Genomic DNA, 23,521 nt, shown 5'->3' on the forward strand with positions numbered 1-23,521 from the left:
ATACATTTAGGATTAAAAGCTTCAAAATCAAATGGAAAAGTTCAAGGAAACAAATAAAAGTCAATGTCTGTATTTAGATGGAAAAACTAGAAAATGATTTGTAATTTCAACAAAGTTTTGTAAAAATGTGACATACTAAAGGAAAAACATGAATGCTAATTTAATGTCTAAATGTTTAGATGAATGAAAACTAAAGGACAGAGAATGATGCCACTGAAAAATGATTGACAGCTAAACTTTAACCCTTTTCTGACAGACACAAAGGGAAATAAACAAGTTCTTGCTTAAAAATCCTGACTTTCTTTCCCCCTATTCTTATATTTACAAATCTTTAGCCCCATAATAGATTTAGAGGCTGACTGACGTTGACGACAAACTTCCTGGTGGTAAAGTTTCCATGGGCGGCAGGTCGCCGCGGTAACGGCCGTCACTGCATGAAGAGGGTTTCCACTGCATGAACTAATGAGCCCATTTGACCCGACCTCAGCACAACCCTGTGCTGCCATCCCACGGGACAACAGGAAACGCGACACAAGTCTGATGGAAACTAGGAATCCTGTTACTGGACATCCCTGCACAGATGATTAAAAATACAGAATTGTGTTTTGTCTGGTTCCAGCTGCTGGTCGTCAGAGGAATCGGTGAACGCTGCCTCGTCAGGGTCAGGAGGTCAGCTCACTTTCTCTGCATGTTGGATCGGTCAGTTTTTCTTGAGTGTTTATTAGATAAACAGTCACGTGATCACAACAGTGCTCCCCCTAACGGGGTTTAATTGGTTAACTAGTCATATTTAATAATAAAAAGCAAACTGTCAACTAAGTCAGACTATAACATAATAAAAAATCCTACTAAAAATATAACCATCTAAAACAAAATGAACCCTTCTAATAGCCTTGAATCTTGCTTCTATAACTAATCTATACTTTTTACCCTAATAAACAACTAAAAGATAAAAAATACTTTAAAAGCTAAGTTAGCCAAAGGAATGCTATAGACAATCACAAATTTATTTAACTAAACCTGTTTAACTAGAATTAACTATAATAAGAGTCATGAAAGAGTCAACAGAAAGGGGGAAAGCACAAAAGAACATGAGAAAAGAAAAATAAGCAGTGAAAGTGCCTAAAATGGCATCAAACACCGTTAAATTCTATTAAACACTGTATGTTGGGTTAAATGAGAAACGTTTAAGATAATAAAAAAAGGATTACTTTCTGCTAAAATAGATTTTCTGTCAATTAAAAGACAAATATGGAACAAAAGTAATAGAGATTTGTTAGACAGGGGGGGGAGCAACTTTGAGACGGGACGTCCCGTCACCATGCCAACCCCGTTCCTGTGGCGATCTGTCCAAAACACACATCTCCGTGGGATGTTTTGGACAGTCGGCCCACTGTTCCTGTCCCTCTCACTCTTTCCCTCATCTTCCTCCTCTCACATCCCCCCCCTCTCGTTCACCCTGGACCCCATTAGAGGACATCAAAGGTCTGCGGCCTGACATCACTGCAAGGGGGGGGCCTCAAAGCTGGAGCAGGAAGCCCAGCCTGGGACGGTCCTGCTGACCTGGACAAGGAGCGCTCAGGACGGAGCGCATGAAGCTGAGAGATGCTGCACAAAGGTCACAAAGGTCACAGCCGCCATCCCAGCTTACAAGTTCCTGAAAAGTTCACATTCAGAGCAGCGGGGCCTAAAATTAGACCCATTCACACAGTCACACACATTCATACACACAGTCACACACACATTCATACACACAGTCAGACAACGGGTGGCGGCTCCGCTGCCGAACACAGGCATCCGCCTACCACCAGGAATGAACAACAATGCTCACAGTGACCCAGAAATGCATTGTGGTGGGCGTCTCCCAGCAGTTTCCTGCCTTGTGATCCGTCACGGGAAAAGCCACACAGTCCTACCTCCATACACCCACCTACCCACCCACCCATCCACCCATTCATCCATCCATCCACCCACCCAACCATCCATCCACCCATTCATCCATCCATCCACCCATCCATCCACCCATCGCTCTCCACCTTTTCCATCAAAAGTCATCTCCAAGGTCAGAGGCCTGGAGTCCACAGTCGCCGTCTGTCAGACTGAATCTTCGTTCTGCTGGCAGCATCTAGAGAGCAGCAGGTCCTCCCAGAGCTCCAGCCTCTCTGCATGTTTTTCCGACTAAACCAGCCTCCATCACGACTCCTTTGTGCTCGTTAGGAAAGCTTTTCTGTTCTGCTGCCGTCCAGTAAGAGGATCAGAGACTTAGCGCCTCGCATAAGCTCCTGCTGAATCCAAACTTCCAAACATTTGCTGCATTTCCCATAACAGCTGATTTCTAAAAACAGGAGCATGCTGTCAGAGTGTGCAGGTTCAGACTGTGAAAACACGACTGTGTGATCCTGTTGCCAAAGCAGAGCTGGGTGTCTGCTCACGGAGAGCAGCTGTCGGTGTGCGAGTGCGTGTTACCTGGTACCGCCGGTTCCTCACGTAAAATAAAAGCGTCTTCATGGCGCTCCTCTTCTGACACGGCCACTCTGGGAATGACTCACTGAGGAGCGCGTTGCAGCACTCTGCTCTGGGACGCAGGAAGGCCGTCCAGCTGTTCGGCGGGGAGATTAGAGCATGTCCTGTCATTGTCTCCCTGGCAACAACATCTGCACAGGAAGGCAAGCATCTGCCCTCCCAGCAACCCCGACCAAACTCCACCCGAACATCCAACAAGCTGCACCCAGCTGAAGCTCAGGCCTGCAGCTCCGCTCGTTTGTTTGTTGAGCCAGCGGAGATGATTCCCACATTTTCTGTGGACCTCAAACACCTCACTTTTGATTGCTGGTCCAGACCGAGCAGAAAACCTGACTGACAGCTGCAGACACAAACGTGACCCCACATCAACCCCCCACACACCATGGCAGGAACCATGGAGGCGTCTTATCATGAGGACTTGAAATAAACTGCATCCATGTTGGATTCATGTTAGCGTCGTGTTTACGGGGACATTTGTCATCAGGTGCAGCAGAAAGGTTCTAGTTTCTCCAGTCCAGATCAAATCTTTTACATTTTAACGGGTAACTGCTTCTAGTTTTGTGTTTTTTCTGCTGATTTTTCCCTCCAGCTGACTTCAGTTTGGATCATGATCTGAGCTTTAGTCCGTTTTAGTCTAGCCGTGTTTCCGATCATTGATCTCGTCCCGTGTTTCCTCCGTGTTGCATGTCAGATCTCACACATCGGGGGGGAAGCCCTGTGTCTCTGCAGATGTTCACCACTCCTGCCCTTCCACCCGTCACTCTGTGGGGGACTCGGGTGTTTCTTTACATCTATTTAGGAGTCAAACAGGCTCTCCCAAAAGCTCCTGAAACCAAAATGAAGTAGCATGTTAATGCAACTGTTCACCAGAGAGAGGGGGAACTGAAAACCAAGTTTCATCACAATACTGTCAAAAGCAGACGTGCTGCTGGTTGAAGTCGTGATAATCTCATCTCTGGTGTGAAAACTCAACCGCAGTAGCTGTTTTTAAAGATGTTGATGTGGTTTTCAAACACCGGGGAACACGCAAGAGGAAACCCAAACACAAAGAGGGGAGGAAAAGGAGGAGAAAACCGGCGTGTGCGGCACTCAAGAGGAAGATGAGGAGGAGGAGGATGGAGCCAGCTCTGGAGCCAGTGTGTGTCAGTCAGACATGCGACAGAACCGTCACTTCTTCCCGACATTTGGGCAGAATCTCATAAAAAAACAAAGCATGACAATACATTTGTCGACTACACAATTAACACCTTTCAAAAAAAACTGCAACACTACAAACCTCAAACTGAAGAAATCCTTTCATTTTCTAGCATCCGTTTTAAGTCTAGAAAAGCGTTTGCTCCTCTCTGAACGACCGGGATTTTCGGTGCAGAGTGGATCAGAGCGTCTTCCAACGGCAAAACAGGATGCGGGTTTTTTATATATAATCAGTCCAAGAACTCATCAGTCTGCAATCAGGGGGAGATATCTTTGGTTCCGCTAAGTGTGAAAGCAAAGCCAAAGGGAAACAAAGCGTCTGATCAGCCCCTGGCCTCTGCAGTCGGGTCAACAAAGAGTTTATCACAATCCTGCTCCTCCTTCACCACCACAGATCCGCCGATCCGTGAAAACGATTTTGCTGAATGTGTTTCCTTCCGTTTAGTAGTCCTAGACTGTGGGTGGAAACCCCGTGATTGTCTGCAGCAGAAGCAGAGGGAGCCCTCTTCATCCACCAACCACACCTTCACACTACTGACACTCATCCGACCTGCAGTAGCCCCTTCTTGCCCTGTGGGGTAACAGTCTGGGGCTGAAGGAGCTGGTCAGCCCCTCTGCAGTTTGGTGTAGGGGGTGGGAGGGGCTATGCATGATGGACGTTAGCTTAGCCAACATCCTCCTGTCCGCCACCTCCTGGACGGACTCTAGTGTGCAGCCCAGGACGGAGCCGGCCTTCCTAACCAGTTTAAGACTCCTCCTGTCTCTGCCCTTCACACACACTTACACATATGTGTGTGTGTATGCGCGTGTGTGTATGTGTGATACACAGAGCAGAGTGGCTTCCCTGGAGCATCCAGCAGTTTTCCTCTGCTTCCAGGTTCACGGTGAACGCTGTGAGTGACCGTGGCTTCAGAACGGCTTCGTGTGTTTTCAGAAAACCTTGGCCGGGTCACAGGAACAGCAGTTTTAACAGATCTTCAGACATCCGTCTCCACAGAGACCTCACCCGGTCCTCCCCTAGGAACCCCTCAGGCGTTCCAAGCAGAGACCCAGTCCCTTTAGCGCATCCTGGGCCTTCCCTAGAGGCCTCTGGGACATGCCCAGAACACCTCCCCTGAGAAGCATGAAGGACACATCTGGACGCCGGAGCCTCCTCAACTGTGACCCATCAATGCAGAGGAGCAGTAGCTCTACTCTAGTAGCTCCTTTGGCTGTGTGAGAACATCTCCTTTCAGTCCCAGAGCTCATGATCATGGGAGAAGATAGGAACACAGATGGACATAGGTAGACTAGATCACACCTATCTGCCTGTAGATCTCCTGTTGAAACTCCACCCCCCCAAAGAGAACAAACTAGCTGTTAGCGGTCAAAGACCGCGGCCTCAGACTTGGAGGTCCTAAATCTACTTCCAGCCGCTGAAGGTCAGGCTGGATGAAGCCAACAGGGCAGCATCTGCAAAAAGCAGAGGTGAAATCCAAAGATCTCCAAACCAGACCCCATCTGGCCCCAGAAGTTCTGTTCGCCAACAGAACCGGGGACAAAGGACAGAGCATGCACCTGGGGCCGGTTTGTCCTGGTGCCAACAATACAATACAAACTGCAGCCCTGGTTTCCCTGAAACCAGACAGACCTCAGTAGGGGCCCCCCAACCCCATATTCCTAGAGCACCTCCCCACAAACACTGTGAGGGTGAAGAACAATCACGTTCTCCAGACCCAAAAACACGTGGCCTGCATAGGTGACCTCCCGTGAACCCTGAAACCCTCTGTGTGAGCTGTAGAGCCCATTCGCCCGTCCACCGCCAGGACAACAAGGGGCCTGTTCCTGAATCCCAGTCTGCTCCTGTACCCTGAAGCAGACTTTCCCAGGGAGGCTGAGGAGTGTGACCCCCAGTGTGGCATACTCCTATCATTTCTGGGGAGGGGGATAAGGAGCCACAGAATGCCCTGCTGTTTGCAGATGATGAGGCCTTTGGGGCACCTCAGGACATCCGGCTCTTTCTGAAGCAGTGAAAAAGTTCCACAGACGACTTCTAGGAACAAGTTGGGGAAGGAAAAATCACTTTTCATTTTCGAAATATTTCACTTTCAAATTAAACTAACCCAGTTACTAACAACAGTTTTCCTTTCACGCTTTAACAAATGTAGCATTGAGCTGTTAGCTTCATCATCTTCAGTGAGCAGCTTCATCACACAGAATCTACATGTCCAATAATGCAGGAGAGCCTAGATTACGGGTCCACTGTCACTTTAAATCAGGACCTTTGCTGCAGACAGAAACACTTGTTTTTATTGAAATCATTATCATCTGTTTCCTTCAGTTTTCAACGTTTTGAAACCTTCAGGTTTGGCGTTTATCACAAGAGAACAATGTTTCATTAAAACTAAAGGAGAAAAGAAACTGGTTTAGTAGTTCATTCCAGTAGGTTTAAAATGACAGAAAGGTCAGAGGTCGTGAAGCCGTCCGGTTCAAACCTCATGAGCACAACACATCTTTGTCTGTGTGTGTGTGTTTGTATGTGTGTGTGTGTGTTCTGTGATTGGTCTGTTCCGGGAGAAAGCACGGCGTTCAGGAAAAGTGGCGCCGGGTTACACAGATTACATCATCAACCCCGGTGACCTCACAAGGATAATACCCACAATTCCCTATTTACAACACACAGACACAGACCCACACACACACACACACACCCACACAGACACAGACCCACAAACACACACACAGACACACACACACACACACACACACGGTGGCCCAGCCCGTTCTAGAGAAATGCCTCCACAGAACACGGAGCAGGAAAAATGTGTTGTCTTCTTTTGTTTACTCATTATCAGCGTTTTCACTTCACTTCTCACATCAAACACGGCCCCTCCCCCACACACGCTTCCTATGGATCAATATTTCCGCCCCCCCCCCCCCCCTACATCCATCAATATCCTCCCCGGCCGGCGTGGGAGGGGCGGAGTTTTCCATTTTAGGTGATTCGGTCGGTCAGCGCTCACTTCCTGCCTCACACAGACGCACGGATGACCACAACCAAAGCCCCGCCCAAGCCCAGGGGAAACTGCTGAAGGACGCCTGATCTGCCGCAGGGGTCTAGTTCAGAGGTCAAGACCCCCCCTCGGCTGTGACCAAACGCTCACCTGAGCGGGCTGGGGAGGGCAGCATGTGTGTGTGTGTGTGTGTGTGTGTGTGCGTGTGTGTGTGTGTGTGTGTGTGTGTGTGTGGGCGTTCCAAGACGCCAGAGAATGTCAACACAGATGGTTTAAAGAAGATTAAGCGCCATCTGTGCCACGGTGTCTCACACGTGTGTGCACGCGCTCATGCGTGTGCACACACAGGATAGAGTAAAGGACTGATAAATAACAGTGATAACGGGGCTCATCTGTTCAGAAAATGTTTCCTCCCATTCACATCAGAATAATGAAATGAGGCTTTTAATCTGACTTCAGCTCACATCCATCACTTCATTAGGGTTTGGCACTGGCTCTATTATTTTGAAAGATCAGTTCCTGCAGACCAGCTGTCCCAGCTTCATCCAACACTTTGTTAGACACTGCTTTGAAAACCAGAACCAGGTAAGTTTACCTGGCAACCGTTAGAGGACACGTGACAGCAAAGACCTGGTTCTGCCGTCACAGCGCTCTCTGGACAGAACCAAAGACGGAAGTGGACCGCACATCCTGCATGTCTATCAGCTAGTCATTTAGAGGCGCCATTTCCCCAAATGAGCCCAAACCACGATGGAAAAAAAAAGAAAAGCCTCCAGTTATCATCTATAAACCACAGCCGGCAGCTCCTTAGATTTATATGGAATCAGGAACTGTGGGTCTGTATTGACCCCCCTATTCTGTGATGTCATATCCTGACAAAACAGTAAAGGTCACCAGGCTGGAAAACTGACTTCAGCTCATCCAGGTAGAGGCCCATGGGTGACATCACACATGACCCTAACGTCCTGACCATGAATGAATGCTTCATCCTTAGAATTGTTGCTCTGGAGGTCCCACTTCCAGAACAATCCAGAATCTCCATGAGCTGGAACCAAGACTCACAGCTAAACTCACAGCTAAACTCACAGCGTCCTCCTGTCATCCCTGCTGGTTGAGGACATCAGCAGATCACGTTTGATCCTTCAGCTGGAGCCAGCCTCCCATTGGCTGAGCAGATGTGGCTCATCTATGCATCACCAGAAAACACTTCCTCCAGATGTTCCTGCTGCTTCCCTTTCAGTCGGACTGGAACCAACGCTGGACTGATGCGGCAAAAGCAGCTTTAAGGACAGTTTAAGGGTCAAAACAGCTTAGAGACGTTCTGGGGGGAATTGGGCTTCAGGATCTTCCTGCAGCAAAGAGAGCTGAGACACGCTGAGGCACGTTTGACACTGGAAAAACCCGACAAACATGCACACCCGGGCTTTTATACAAGCGTCTCACGTCCCATGCTGATGATAGCTGTTGGGGTCATCTCTGTTTGATGTTTTTGAAGGATTTTACTGTGACTCACAAAGTCCACAAAAACCCACAAAACGGAAACACTAAGAAGAAGATGAGGCTGTTTGTGTGTGTGTGTGTGGGGATGGCAGTCGGTCTCTGAGTGACCTCAGACTGAGGAGACATGATATGGTGCACACACACACACACACACGCACACACACACCCACACACACACACACACACACACACAGCTGTGCTGCAGCAGATGGCAGCAGATGTTAGCTGGTCCCTCAGAGGGCAGAGATGTTCCTTACGCTGTCTGGAAACCATTTTCTGCCTCACTGGGGGTTCACAGAGTGTGTAAGCGTGAAAACACACACACACACACACACCCCATCTGAATGAATGAATGCAACACAACTGGGAGGTCTTTGAATGTACAAACCCCCCAGTGTTTTTAACATGTTCTTGTGGCATTTTTCTCACGATGAAGGACAAATATAAAGACAAAAGATTAAAACTACATTTCTGAGTATATCTTTAATTGTTGTGAATCAGGAATAGACAAAAATATCCCAAAGATGTTACGTAGAAACTACAATCTGCTCCATTCTGATCATCCACTGTCAGACAAACAGATCCATGAACGTCTTTGTTTTCCAAGCCATGTCTTTTTTGCATTTTTCCACTTTCTAATTATCCTGCGGGCCTGATCGAACTAGGGTTGTGCCGATGGACGATATCATCGTCCATCGTGATGGGTGACTGACATCACGATGGAGAGACCACCATCGTGATGCCACGCCCCCGCCACGATGCGCGTCGACACCATAAGCCGCGGTAACATGTACAAAATATCTTGATGGGATCAATGGTCGGATTAGAATCCAACCGTGTAGATGGGCCCAGAAAAATGTTTTCAGAATATAAAAACGTTCACTAAGGTCACACTTTCGGTCGGAATAAATCATTCGCACATGCGCAGTTTGAAAACCGGAAGGGGATACAACTTCCGCCGAGCGGCTTTTTTTCCAAACTTTATTGAATGTAACAATTCAATACAAAACGATAACAGCGCCGAGCGGCTATATATATTGACATGTCAGCTCGGTAAAATACGAGATGATCTTCTAAACGTGCTTTTAATAATGTTACGGTTATTATGAAACACCTGTTCGCTCATCATTTGAATTTTAATCCGTGTGGTCAGTGCTTTTTCTGAACGAAGCCAGGATTAGCAGTATGCTAACACGGGCTAACAACATTAGCTTTGGGTGGCGCTGCATTCTGGCTGCACGTAAACATGTAAGAATAACATCAGCCTTTATTTAGTCGGGACACGACTGGAAACACAAATCCACGTGATTGCTTGAATGTTTTCTAAGGACTGAGCGACATTTCTGCTTTGAAGCTCAAACCGCTGTGTGTGTGCTGACGATCCGAGCTGTGCTCAGACACACACTTTTAGACCCGGTTCTGAGTTCGGTAGCTAGTACCCCTAGAGCTGCGGGACGGATCGCAGTCTTAAATCTCTCACGCATACCGCTCATGTACCCCCCCCCCCTTCCCATCAAACACAAAGCTGTAAGTCCGCGCTCCGCCGGTCCACTTCGCTAGTTCAGTGCGGGAGCGGACTACTTCTTTTCTATTTTGTTTGTTACTTTTTCTGTTAAAGTCACTTCCCTCAGTTTATACTGGATCATCGCAGATTAACCATTAGTTGGGAAATAAAATGAAAAAAGCAAAATAACGAATAGCAGTTATATAAGAACGAAAAATGTAAAAAAAAAAATTACCCCCCCCCCCCCGACGATGTCATCGTCCATCCCGATGGTTGACAGCAAACATCGTCAACGCCCAAATTAGGGGACATCGCCCAACCCTAGATCGAACCAGCCGGTACCGGCCCGTATGACTGACACCCCTGGGTTCCAGGGAGGAGGGGTGGAGAAGGTGGAGGACTTGGAAGTACTTAAGGTCAACAGTCCACAACGGAGAGCAGCGAAAAAGGGGGAGAGGTGTGTGCAAGCATGTTGGAACAGGTGGAGGAAGGTTTCAGGTGTGATGTGAGACCGGAGTGTCATCGAGAATGAAGGACAGGTGTGGTGAGAGCAGCCATGTCGCTGGTTTACAGACTCTGATGCAGAGACAGAGGCAGAGCTGGAGGCAGCAGAGATGAAGATGCTGAGGTTTTTCTTTGGGACCGGGACGGATCAGGAATGAATTATTACAAAAGCAAGTGGAGTGATTGAGTTTTTCTGAAAGGACGCTCCTATTCGGCTGGGCTCCTCAAAAAAGAGGTCTAGTCTGTGACCAATTCCTTTCTTCAAGTCTTCAGGGTTACAAAGTCCTCACTAAATGAGGCAGGGATTCCTTCATAAACAACATGGACCTTTTGCTGGAGGGTTTAAGTCCAGTACCAGTAGGACTTGTTCCAGTGTCCTCAGACTGAACAGATCCCAGGAGTGACAGTCAAACTGAGCGAACAGTGGCATGAAAGAGTGAGTGAAGCACACAGGGGTCCGGAACTTTCTGCAGATTCACAGAGTTTGCGGGTTTATCGGTTGCAGCTGCGCATCCGTCTGCTGGCAGAGGCGGAGCGTGGAGAGGACTGCGTCAGCGGTTATAGCTCATGTATGTCCACTGTGTGGTTGGCTGCTTTGTTGGAGCCAAACACAAATCCTGCATTTTTATCACGTATGACCTTATGCAGGTGTGGACGACCGGTTTCAGCAGACAAGAACCCGAAGATCTGTTCTTCTGTTGCACAGAACCCGGTCCTCACAGTGAGCGGCTCAGCAGGCGGCAATCCTGCACAACGTGACACCGGGCTGCCTCATTACCTCCGTTTAACCTGCTGTGCACGCGCACAAACAAAGTCACAGACACACACTGCTGCACGGCCGCAGGACAGCGGGAACAGCATAGCTCACCCATTAACAGCTTTGTAATGCATTCATCCTCACACGCAGGCAGGGAGGCAGAAAACCCTGCAAGTCGGTGTGTGTGTGTGTGTGTGTGTGTGTGTGTGTGTGTGTGCGCTCATGCACGTGTGCAGCAGACCCGGGAGAGTGAGGTAATAAGTGCTGAGCTCCATTTCGATCTATAAGCCATCTCCTCTGCATTTAAAAATCGATGTAAGCAGCTGTGCTGTCTGCCTACACTGATATGCACGTGCACACACGTGCACGCACGTGCACACACGTGCACACACATGCACAGACACCAGAAAGAGCCTCACAGCGAGATAAAAGTCAGGCTTATTTAAGTGGAAACAACTTTCTGGCGTGTCTACGGCTGAACAGCCTCCTGCCTCCCAGTGAAAGCACGGCAGCATCTGCAGCAGCAGCTGCACCTGTCCACAGGTGAACACGGAGTTGAGCTCAATATGAGGCAGGAGATGAGCTCATCAAATGAATGGACCCAAAACAACGCCGGTCTAAAGGAGGACTTCATCCAAGAGGACTCGGAGTCCCAGAGGCAACAGAAGCCACCCGGTTTGGACTTTTTTACAGCGGTTATCCTGCAGAAGTGGGAGTTGGTTTCTCCAGCAGTTGATAAACCATCACAGCAAACCATTAGCTAAGTGTGAGTAAGTCTGGCTTAAATGCACTAGTGCATGCATAAAACTATAAAAAAAAGAGTCCGTCTGAGGGCTCTTGTTCTCTGCAGGTCAGGAAACAAACCGGGTCCAGACCCGACCCCCTCTCAACATTCCTGACGTACATCTGTCATGATGTTTAATGGCCAAGCTTCCTGGCTTCTCAGGGCAGAAAGGGGGCGTGTCCCCCCAGGTTAAGAAGGAGGAGAGGTATTTGGACGGTCTATGAGGAGCACAGAGCGTGGAGTGTGGACTGATGGACCAGGACTTTGGTTCTGTTGCGGTGAACTCTCACCATGGGTCTACCCACCTGCCAATCACCAGCTCAGTGGTCTTGAGGTAGAGTGACCTCCCTGTGACTGGAAGGTCATGAGTTCAAATCCTGACGAGTCGTACCAAAGACTCTAAAAATGGGATCCAATGCGCATTTTTTTAGACACTCAGCATTAAGGGGGTTGGATTGGGGGGGGGGTTTAAACCTCCATAAACCAAATGGTTCCCGTGTGCAGCTGTGTCGAAGCCCATCGAGACGACTGTTGTTGTGATTTTGGGCTATACAAATAAAATTGAATTGAATTGAATTGAATTGTGTCTGCAGCTCACTGCTCCCCCAGGGGAGGGGTCCAATGCACAGAACAAATTTAACACACCTAGGTGTGTGACGGATAATGGGACTTTTACTTTAACAATCAAAAAACACTTCCTGTTTGAGGAAAAAGAAATTCACCCTCATAATGATGTAAATATTTCTATTTTGATGTTGTTTAACATCAATGGAAAACTGCTCACTTCTACAACATGCCTCCGGTGGTCTTTGGAGGAACTGCAACATTGGGTGCTTGTGTCTGATTCAGGAACAGTGGGGGTTTGATTTCCACTCTCCTCTGAGCTGTGGTTGTGTGGATCACAGACACAGGTGGCAGGAATTACTTTCTTGGGGGGGTTAAGGTGGTTGCTCATCATCTGACAGTTCTGCTCAAAGGCCAGGTCTCAGCTGGCCTCACTCTGAGTCTGGGTTTAAACATGAATCCAAAGTGTGTCGGCGGTCTAAAAGAAACAAAAAACACAGACTTACAGTGGAAGTGGACATGGAGTCGTCCTCGGTCACCGAGTCCTCCTGATCAGGATGTGCTTCCTGGAAAGACACACACAACAGGTCACATTTTCACACCTCCTCCAGTGGTAACAAGTCCACAAGCAGACATCCCAGCAGGAAGTGGAAACAGGAGAAATACGACGGCCCGATACCAGCGGCAAACACAGACTCCTGCAGCATGTCTGCTGTGAAAACCCTTTCTGCTTCCAATGAAGCTCTAGGAAATGTCTGGTTCCACCTGAACCTTCAATGCCAATACAACGATTACTGGGATGGACACGTTTTGGTGGGGAACTTGTAATATGCTGAACTCTTGAGTCTCTTTCTGTTTAAAAACCATCAGAGTGAGAAAAACCAAAAGCGGCAGCAGAAAAGTCCTGAATGTTGAAGGAAAGGAAGCCAGAGTAAACATTTCAAAGATGAGGATTTGGTTTTGTCATGATTGAAGTGAAGCTCTTCCAATAGAAGATGATTGTGTTTTTTAATAACGACGCATAGGGTCAAATCATGTTTTCCCTGCAAACGCTTGTGTGGGCCGTGAAGCTTTTACGACATAATAAACCTCAAACCACACGCGTGATAAAGAGGTTAGACTTTGCATGTCATGTTGTGAAATGCTGAAGTTTAAATGAGAATCGTCTGTTTATCAGCAAACACAGATGAATTAGCATTATGTAAGGCAGAGCAGCAGCTGTTCCTCTGATACCAGCAAAAACTCATTATGAGAGCAGCCATAAAAGCCGTTCTGCTGACGGTTTGCTGTGCCAGAGAGCACGATATGGAGCGCTTCAGACCGTCTGCGCTGCTGAACGTCTGCGCTGCTGCCCGTCTGCGCTGATGGCCGTCTGCGCTGATGGCCGCCTGCGCTGATGGCCGCCTGCGCTGATGGCCGCCTGCGCTGCTGACCGTCTGCGCTGCTGAGGACGAATGCAGTCAGAGAGGAGAGCTTCTGCTGGCCGTCAGTAAACAGCATCTCAGGTTTTTCTCCTTGGGTCACACCAGGGGGGTATTCCAGGAAGCATGTTTAAACTACCCTAACTTTAACCCTGAACTCTGGCTGAAATCCACCTGAACTTGCTTACTCTGGGTATGTCGGTTCCAAAAGACCAGATATGAGTTATCGTAATTACGCTCGACTTGGTACCCCTGGGTTAATGCACGTGCACGGCAAGTACACAAAGACATTCTCAATGGATTGGCGATTTCCGGAATTAACATGGAAAAGCGTGGAAAGAGAGCGCTACACTTCAGTGAGACGGAGTCTGAGATTTTAATGACGGCGTATGAAGATTATACGCCCATCAAAAAAGTAACACGGCTGCATCATCAAAAGAAAGAGTTTCTGCTTGAAGTAGAAGAACAGACAAAGTAAACGCACGAGTTTCTGATCTTATGTTCATTGTGACGCATATATATAACTTATCCAACTTAAATTAATTAATTCAATTAGTAACAAGTAATTGAGGTAAATTTATTCAACTTAATTTCTTACATCTATCCAACTCTATTTTTTTTTAAACTCAAATGTACACATTTATCTAACTTAATGTCATTTTACTCCAATTCAATTAAATGTTTTTTATATTTTAATTTATTGTACTTCTTGAACTTTCATATGTCTAAGTCAGAGGCTGCAGGTATTCTCATTTTTATAACATTAAAATAAATGATACAGAGTGGATGTACAACATGAAGCATGAATTCATTTATCTCGACTCTAACTTTAACATCAGTTAATGTAAAACCTTTTGGCACTAGTGGTGCTAAATAACCTCATCCTCCTCTCCCTCCCTCTCACTCATGGTGCAGAAAGAATTAAACATAGTAGGATAAATAACTAGACAAAACAGATAAAGCCTCAAAACAGCTAAACAACTAAACACATTTGGTCAAAAATCCACACTTAAACCCGAATCCGTCCAGACAGCTAAAGGGAATGTATCCCACAATCCCTTGCGGTGCCGATCTAACAGCAGCACCAAAGTTACACCTACTTAATTGAATTAATTTGAATGAAAGTAAAATAAATGTCTGATAACTATGTGTTAATTTTAAGTTGACTGAACTAAAAAAAAAAGATTTATCTTAACTGAAGCAAATAATTAAGTCAGATCAAAGTAAAAAGTTTATCTTTCCAACATCCATATGTGGTCTTATCACCCTCTCATGGTGGAAAAAGTATTATCTGAGCTTCTTCATCCACTAAATCATCTTCAAATAGACACGCCATGCTGCTTCACCTCTCTGAAAACAAACTAACCTTCAACTAAACCTGCTCCAGACCAGGTTATGTTCAGAGCATGAGTTGCTATGGCAACTTGACATACCCTGAAACATACCTCCAAAGCTGAGGTTATCCACTTCCGTAGCCTCAAAGTTACCGTGGTAACTAGCATAACCTGCTTTCTGGAATACACCCCAGCTTTTACTCCCACAGAGGTTGTGTTGTTTTGAGGATCACACCTTCATCTCTGGCTTCTTAAGCAGCAGGGTTTCTCCTCTGGAGTCCTCCAGCAGGCCGTTTATTTAGGAAACGGTGTCAGAACCACGCCCATTAGACAGGGCTGTCTGATACCACTTCACACTACACTGTCACGAAACATGGAAGCATCTGATCATCAGGACGGTTTCCTCCGTCCTCGTTAAACGTTCACTTCTGCCAAAATGTCCTTCAACCGTCAAAATATGAAAAATAACTCCTGTAGGCTCCTGAAGGCCTCACTCGTCTCTCCTGCATCTCCACACAACAGCAACGGTGCGTTCAATGGCACTGTGCCTAGCAGGTTATTTAGACACAGACGGTTTTCACTAGTTAGAGAAATAATCATTGATAAATGAAAGAGATTGATCCGTCTACTCCACGGTCTGACTTAGCATCCTTTCCTGTTCTTTGGATAGGTCAGTTCTGTGTCATCTGAGGCTGAATGTGAAGAAGATGATCAAAGCAGAGACTAAAATTCACAAATCCATTTTCCATCAACCCAACTCCTGCATTGTTGTTGTTTTAAGGTGAAAAACTACTTTCACCAGCAGAACAACTATAATGTCAGAGATTTATCAATGAAAGTTCAGTTTATTTCACTATGTAAGTGAAAAGTGGTTTTCATAGACACATAAACTCGGTTTTTTAACCCATAAGAACTGATGGTGACATCAGTGGAACAGAAAAACAACAGAAATGGATTCTGTGGTAAAATACACATTATTTTATCTTTGAGAAAAAAGAGGTCTGGGTTCTTATGCCTTAATGAAAGTTTAAAAGAATAAAGAGTCATTGAAAGGATCACACAGGTGGGATCAGAGATCTGGGAGCAGACGAGCTTTCTAAACTGTTCCTGATCCAACCTCCAGCATGAGCCTGCTGTCACTCATTCAAGTCCGTCTGACAGAATCCGTCTTTGCTCCAAACCCCAGAGGCATTCAAACTGTATTTGAGGTTCTCCTCTGACTCGGTTTCCCTCCTCTCCATCTGCACTGCTCTGCGTTTATAGGCGTGTTCACAAACACCATCACCTAAAAAAAACGCTTTCTGTTCATTTATTCATGTTGGCATTCATAGATACAGGTCCAATCAGTCTGTTAAGACTGAATATTTCAAACTTGAACGGTGAATCTAACGGAAGTGGGTTTCCTGGTGAGACGGGGCTGCTGAGTCTCTGGGTCAGCAGACCTTCAGCCTCTGCATGAACTCACTCACATTACATGAAGGCCATATGGAGGCTTTGCACCGCAATGATCCAACATGTGAGTCTGATGAGAACCTGTTTTTAACACATTCATGTAGCATTTTTCTGATGATGGAGGACATTAAAAAAAATTAAGCTTCAAAATTGCATTTCTGAGTATTTCTTTATTAGAATTGTGGTAAATAAGGAGCAGATGAAAAAATCTTGATGGACAAAGATCTGATTTGTGATATAAAAGCTACAATCAACAGACCACAGTCTTCCTGCTCCGCTCCATTCTGATCATCCACTGTCAGACAGACAGATCCATGAACGTCTTTGTTGTCCTGGTCTGAGCTGGAATCTGGATCAGAACTGGACGGATGAACAGCTACAATACTGATCACCATTTTTGTTGCGCCGCTAATGTTAGCTTGGGGGTGTGAGGGCTGTAAGCTAGTGGGAGAGCGTGTAAATACAAGGATGATGGGAAACGAGGCGAGGCTTACTCCGTACCAACGGCCTCGCTCACAACTCAGAGGTGAATTTCTAACAAACTCCTGCCGCTCTGCAGAAACTATGTTCTAGTGAACGGCACAGGTTTTTGGTTTTGGGCTAAAACAACATCATGATGGAAGACGTTGAAGATGGATCAACAGATGATGGAGAGGGGTTCTGAGTCTGTATCCACCTTACTTTGCTCTCACATTCCTGTCTGCAGCTCCTGCTCAGACGTCTGCTTCCTGTTTGTCCCGTACAGCAAAGGAAAGCGCAGCGTATCGATTTCTGCCGACATCAGCAGGACGCTTCTGCTGGGAAGATGAAGGCAGGAGACGGACGGGGGTCAAACAAAAACTGCTCCGACTGCAGTTCCACACAGGAAGGCCTTTCAAACCGCTCTTCATCACAACCCGCGTCTGCAGGAGATCAGGCCGGGACGTCCAGATCCGTGAAGAACCGGGTTCCTCTCCTAAATCACTGCCAGGAGCTCAGCAGATCAACACATCAGCAGCTGGGAAACTGCAGGACTGACTGGACAGAAATCCCTCTAAGAGCACCAGAGGATGAGCAGAGGCTCTAAATCGCCGCTCAGCCGTTTACGCTGAGTGAGACAGGCCGGCACTGTACAGCCAATAATAGAAGAACGTCCAGATTCCTGAGGAGTCCCAGAGAGAGCTGGAGATCTGCAGCAGAGGGAGGCGGGACGGGCGGCCTGCAGAAAGCACGCTGTGCATCCACCAGCCTCCACGTCATTTCAGCCAAAGCAGCCCTGCAGGGAGGTGAAGCCGTGAAAACACTCCGCTTTCATGCTAAAAATAAACGCTGACATGGATTAAGACGCCAGCTTCATGGAAACACCCAGACCGGCAAAGTCACACTTTCTGGTTGGATCAGAAAACTCCACCCAAACTCCACCTGACCTGTGTGAAGAGAGACGGGAGAGGCGGGAATCCCAGCAGAAGACGAGGAATACAAGGCTGTGAAGGCTGCAGAACACACGCTGACAATAAAGCACGGCAGCATCTATCGTAGCAGCTTTACTCTTTAGGGAATCCTTCAAAATAAAGTTCATCGTCAGAAATGAGCTTTTGTTTTGTTGACACAACAGAGAATCCATAAGCATCCACTCTGGGAAATAAACCCTGAAATGTCTCTGACTTTCCTCTTCCCAGCAGATCCAAGTCAATCGAAACTTATTTCATTTGCTGGATATTTTTGTCAGATCACAACCTGAAACCCCAGAATCCATCATGGTCGCCCTCTTTAACACCAAACTGGAAAGATGTTGGCGTGCCGTGACCTTGACGGCGTCTGCAAAACTCCCGTCAAACGCTGTTAAGCATGAAACGTGCTGGAAAAGAACCTGAGAACCACCAAAGAAACAGGAAAGACGTCCATGCAAGCCAAGTTCCAACGTATGGAGGGGAACGCTGCCACCATGTCTCCTTTATGAGAAAGGCCTTTCATGTTATTAGAACAAAAACACAATACCAAATGAAATACTACACAATTAGCAATATTATAATACAGAACAACATGCCGCTCGATTTACTGCAGGAGGTGTAAAGAACTGACTAATCTGGAAAAAGGCTGAAAAGAAGAAGCTAAAGTCAAAGACAGGCGGATTCCCGCCTGACTGGACCTCACGAACCGCTACATGCTTAATACACGCCAGGCTGCTGAACGACACGGTGAACATTTGTCAGAGGAAATTGCAAAACATCTGTAAAAAAAACCAGAAAAGTCACTCTACAAAGTCTGGAAAATGACTAAATGCGCCTTAAAGTCCCACTCTGGTCATCTTTTGATGGGTTGTTATGATGATGATGATGATGATGATGATGATGATGATGATGATGATGATGATGATGTAGTTTTTAGCCAAAAACCCCAAAACCTGTCGTTTTCTAGGACATAGTTTCTGCAGAGCAACAGTAGTAAATTAGAAATTCACCTCTGAGATGTGGGCGGGACTGTTGGCACGGACTAAGCCTGTCCCGCTTCCCATCATCCACCTGTTCACACGCTCTCCCCTCTAGCTTACAGCCCCTCACACCCCCAAGCTAACATTAGCTGTGCTACAAAAACGGTGCCCAGTCGTCCGGTTCTGATCCAGATTCCAGCTCAGACCAGGAAAACAAAGACGTTCATGGATCCGTTGGTCTGACAGTGGATGATCAGAATGGAGCAGAGCAGGCAGACGGTGGCCCCGCCCACTGTAGCACCTGAGTCCCACCTTCAAGCTTTACCAACGACGTTTTTTCTTCTGCTCCTGATTCACAGCAATTTGAATGAAGAAATACTCCGAAATGCAGTTTTAATCTAATTTTCTTAATATATGTCCTCCATTGTGAGAAAAAAACACCAAAAACTCTTTCAGAGTCTCACCGACATAACGATGCTTGAAATCGCTGCATAAATTCTGACATGTTAACATTTTTTAGGAGTTTTAAAGCCACAAAACTCCCCCTTGAAGGTGAAATGATTTGCAGCATTATTTGGAACAGAGACGTCGCCGTGGTTACTCTCCCAGACAACATCCAGCACCGTCCAGCTTTGGGAAGGTTGGGCCCAAACACTTCAAGCTTCTGGGACGCCGCACACAGACGGCCTTTCCCAGAAGGCATTCTGCTTCTGAGCCAAGTACTGATGAAGGCCAGGATCACAGCCGAGCTCGGGGCGCCTGCAGGCCGTCATGGAGGACCGGAGCCTGTCAGAAGGCCGGCCTTCTGACAGGCTCCGGTCCTCCATGACGGCCTGACGGAACGTCGGGCCCGGCCTACAGGAACTCGGCCGTCTCGCACCAGAACCATTTAGTTGCATTGTCTTTTCAGCAAGATAATACCTTCAGCAGAAACTCCACCCCTGCCTTTGGTAACCATGGTAACCAAACACGCTGGCCGTCACCAGACATCCACGACGCTCTGCGTGATCCAGGCAGCACACATGTTTGGAGGCGGAAAACAACACGTGGAAATGCTAAACACGCCTTTCTAAAGGAAACTTTGCTTATTGGCGCCACGCTGAGAGGTGGCTATGGCCCCGCCTCCTTTGAACCGCCTCTGGGAGTCCCATGATTTATTCATGTGCACTACTTTAGGGTGAGTTAACTAAAAACTAGGAGTTAAACCATTTCAATGATTAATCAATTAATTGATTTCTATTCCTACGATCCAACCAGATCAATCTGTCTGAGGCTAAACCGAATCGAATCCGCCTAGAACCGAAAAAATAGTTTCAAAATCAGATAAATTGATAATCAATGTTGGAAAATAGAGTTTGGATTGAGTCGTGGTAGGTTTATCTGACCATAAGGTAAAACCGACCAATCACAGCAGACAACACACATGTGATGTCATCAAACACGGATCAGTCCTTCATTCCAGTCCAATGTGTGGACAGACTTTGAATAAAGTCATGGGACCATCCAGTGTCTAGAATGTTCTAAGAATGTTCCCTTTGGATTCATTGGATGTGGAAAAACAACTGTGGTGAACTTTAGGAAACTAACATGTGAATTGATTTGACATTCATTCTAGTTTACTTGTTTGGACACAGATTTCATTTCCACTTGATAATCTGGAAGAAATCCAAGAATCTGGAAAACGTCACTGTTCAGTAGCAGGAATATCTGTCTGAGTCTCACTGCTGGAAGTTTGGATGAAGATGATCTGGATCCATTTAGGTCAGAGAATCGGATCATTCAAAATGAACCAAAATAGACTATGAATTATGTCAGCGACAATAAAAAAGTTGATATTGAATCGTTACACCTTCACTAAAAAGGGTCAAATTAATCTGAAATATATTTTAAATCTGAATCGATTCCTGTTTGTCATTCAGTAAAACCGATTTACAAGCTGATGAAGTCATGAGGAGGGATTCCTTCCTCGACCTCAAACCGTCCCTAAAAACCATCATGACGGTCAGAGCTGTGGGGGAACAAGAGCGCCGGCTCTTCATCATCTTCCTCAGTGAGGACAGATGCCGTTCGGTCTGAAGGGAAGGAAGTTGGAGTGCAGCGTTTCTGTCACGACATGCCTCAGGAGGTCAAAGGTCAGCAGCACGTGCAGCTCACGGCGAGGGGCCGGAGGTACGCCGCATGCAGGCACGGGCACGCCGGGACCAGACAGCGGCGGCGACTCGGCCTGCGTGGGAATCCGCTTTGACTGCCGTGCCTGCAGAGAGACGGCGTCTCCAAGCAGACACCTCAAACAGGAAGTGGAGCCAGATGTCAGCTCTTCCTGTGTCAAGCTGCACGGCAGCCACGCCCCCTGATCTTTATCGACGCTCACAGACACCAGGAGGAGCAGGAGGAGCAGGAGGAGCAGGAAACCTCCCTTTCAAAGAACAACAACTACTCTAGCAAACCTCAAGAATGAGAAGGGATTCTGTGTTGTAGAGTGTCAGACGTGGTCTGGAGAGGATGAGGACGTTTTCTTCCTCATGTCTACTTCTGGTTCCCGTTAGAACCAAAGAGTTTTCAATCATCTGCAGACTGACGGCTTCTGCTGTAGGACTTTCATCAGAAACCTGTCAGCAGCTTCGTGGTCAACACCCACAATGCATCACCTCCATGTTGGCTTCTTGGAGTCAGCCTGGAAGGCCAAGATGGGGGGGGGGGGGGGGGGTCACCCAGTCCAGTTCTCTGCCCTCATTGCCTGCGTGCTCTGAAGCCAAGCATGAGCTGCCGTGCTCCTGCACAAATGATCCCAGCGGTGGATCAACACCGCCAACCTGAAGCACTGTGGCGTCCTGCGGCGTCCCATCCTTTAACATACCGGCTTCTGAAGGGCAATTTAGTTCTGTTTGGGTTCTAATCTAGTTTAAAGGACACCAGCTGACGTCGTCCATGATCCAGTTTCAGACATTAGAAGGGTTTTTAACGACGCCTCTGAGCGACTCGTCTTGGTTTCAACACTCGGTCCCGTTTCAGTGGATGAAGAGGCTAATTAGGGTCAATGAATTTGTTCCTCTGCTGGTTTATTAGCAGGCTGCGTTCAGTAATGTGACATTTGCTGCAGCAGATCACTCCACTGTAAGGCTTTTACTGATCGACCATGTTAGATCCTGGTGCATCCCCTGTACAGATCCTCTGTGCAGATCCTCTGTGCAGACGTTCAGACCCAACCATCCATGAACTCACCGACAGCACCAGAGCTCCCAGCTGATGGCTGTGGACGCTCATCCAGCGGCCTCTTCTGCTCTTTTATTTTGAAAGGGAGATTGTTATGAAAGGAAGAAAACGACGGATTTGATGTTGCAACATTTTCACACTGTGTTGCCTAAAAAGGAGAGCTGACAGCTTCCTGAGAAGAAGACCTCCTCTCAGGTCTGTCCACAGCTCCTGCTGTCTGGGCGGAGCCAGCAGGAGCTGTCCTGGAGGGGCGGACACCTGGGGGGGGGGGGGGGGGACACCTGAGGGAACAGCTGGAGGAACAGCTGGATCAGTCTGATCCGGCTCTGTGATGTCTCGACAAAACCAGACAGATTTCAACCAATCACTGAGCCACACCGCTACAAATCAAAAGCGACAAAGTCAAAGTTTGGGTCTGTTCTGCGCATGCCCAGAGCGTAAACTTGTTCAAAATAGAGATTTCTGGAGGCTGTGGCGCACGTGGCTGCGCTGCCTCTGATCCGGATCAACTTAGACCGGTTGTTCGGTTCGGAGCATCATCCGGACCCCCCTCCGGGAGCCGCAGCGGAGCAGGCAAACTCTGGGTGTAGGTGGGGGGGCTCACCTCTCCAGAAGTGCCCTCCACGGGCATCTTCTGCCAGGGGTCCGCCAGCTGAGCCAGAGGCATCTTCCTCCTGCTCTTCCTCCTCCTCCCGCTCTACTTTCTTATTCCTCCTTCTGCCCCTGAAGCGTCGACCCTCTCCGTGACCGTCCGTCCGTCCGTCCTCCCCCCGGCTCTGGCTCCTGTCACGCCGGCAGCCCCGTTGCTGTGTCGGCTGGAACGTCTGAATCCGGACCCGCTGTGGCGCAGAGGCCGCCCCTTCCCCCGGAGACAGACGCGAGAGCAAAGACGCCCTTTCTGAGAAACCGCTCTTCCTCACTCATCGGCGCCTCTTCCTCCTCCGCCTCCCCTTGCCCCCACCCCCACTTCCGTTTTGACCCAATATGGCGGCCGGTGTCGGCTTACCTGTCCGTCAGAGCTTCACGTCACGCCTACGTCACACAGGAGGCGTCAACCTGAGAGGGGAAAGTCCCTCCCCCCGCGGAGCGCGAGCCAGGTGTGCGCGCGCATTTTTACACGAAAAGGGATCAATTAAGGTGACGGAAAAACAATAAAGCAGAAAAATCTAATGAATGTATTCATAAGTCATTCTAACTGCAAGAAAATAAAGAGTTTCAAGGAATAACAAGAAAACCTGACAAAAGTTTTCGCTGCGGGACAAACAGAATCTTCTAGAAAACGACCAGATCCGGTTCTTAAAAGAGCTTTTATGAGAAATGTAAAATCATCTCCAAAGAATAAAACACTAATGAATGGCGAAAATGCAC

The 23,521-nt window shown here is 47.5% G+C and overlaps 2 protein-coding genes across 4 annotated transcripts in view; one reads left to right on the forward strand and one right to left on the reverse strand.

Moving 5' to 3' along the window:
* Nucleotides 1-23,096, reverse strand: part of LOC101165012 (ribosomal protein S6 kinase alpha-3) — a 54,408-nt gene extending 31,312 nt beyond the window's left edge. The window contains exons 1-2 of one of the 3 annotated variants that reach the window (XM_023950037.1): nt 22,758-23,096; nt 12,830-12,889 (exon numbers count right to left, since the gene is read on the reverse strand). In XM_023950037.1, coding sequence (XP_023805805.1) covers nt 12,830-12,889; nt 22,758-22,820 — 123 coding nt within the window. In that variant the 5' untranslated portion in view covers nt 22,821-23,096. Of the gene's footprint in view, nt 1-2,036; nt 2,208-2,466; nt 2,597-12,829; nt 12,890-22,757 lie in introns of those variants that run through there. The other 2 variants (XM_023950039.1, XM_023950040.1) reach the window with 2 other exon arrangements.
* Nucleotides 1-23,521, forward strand: part of LOC105353610 (hemicentin-1-like) — a 703,897-nt gene that overhangs the window by 552,203 nt on the left and 128,173 nt on the right. The window lies entirely within an intron of this gene.

This window comes from Oryzias latipes, chromosome 20 (assembly GCF_002234675.1).
Source record: "Oryzias latipes chromosome 20, ASM223467v1".
Taxonomy (NCBI): Eukaryota; Metazoa; Chordata; class Actinopteri; order Beloniformes; family Adrianichthyidae; genus Oryzias; species Oryzias latipes.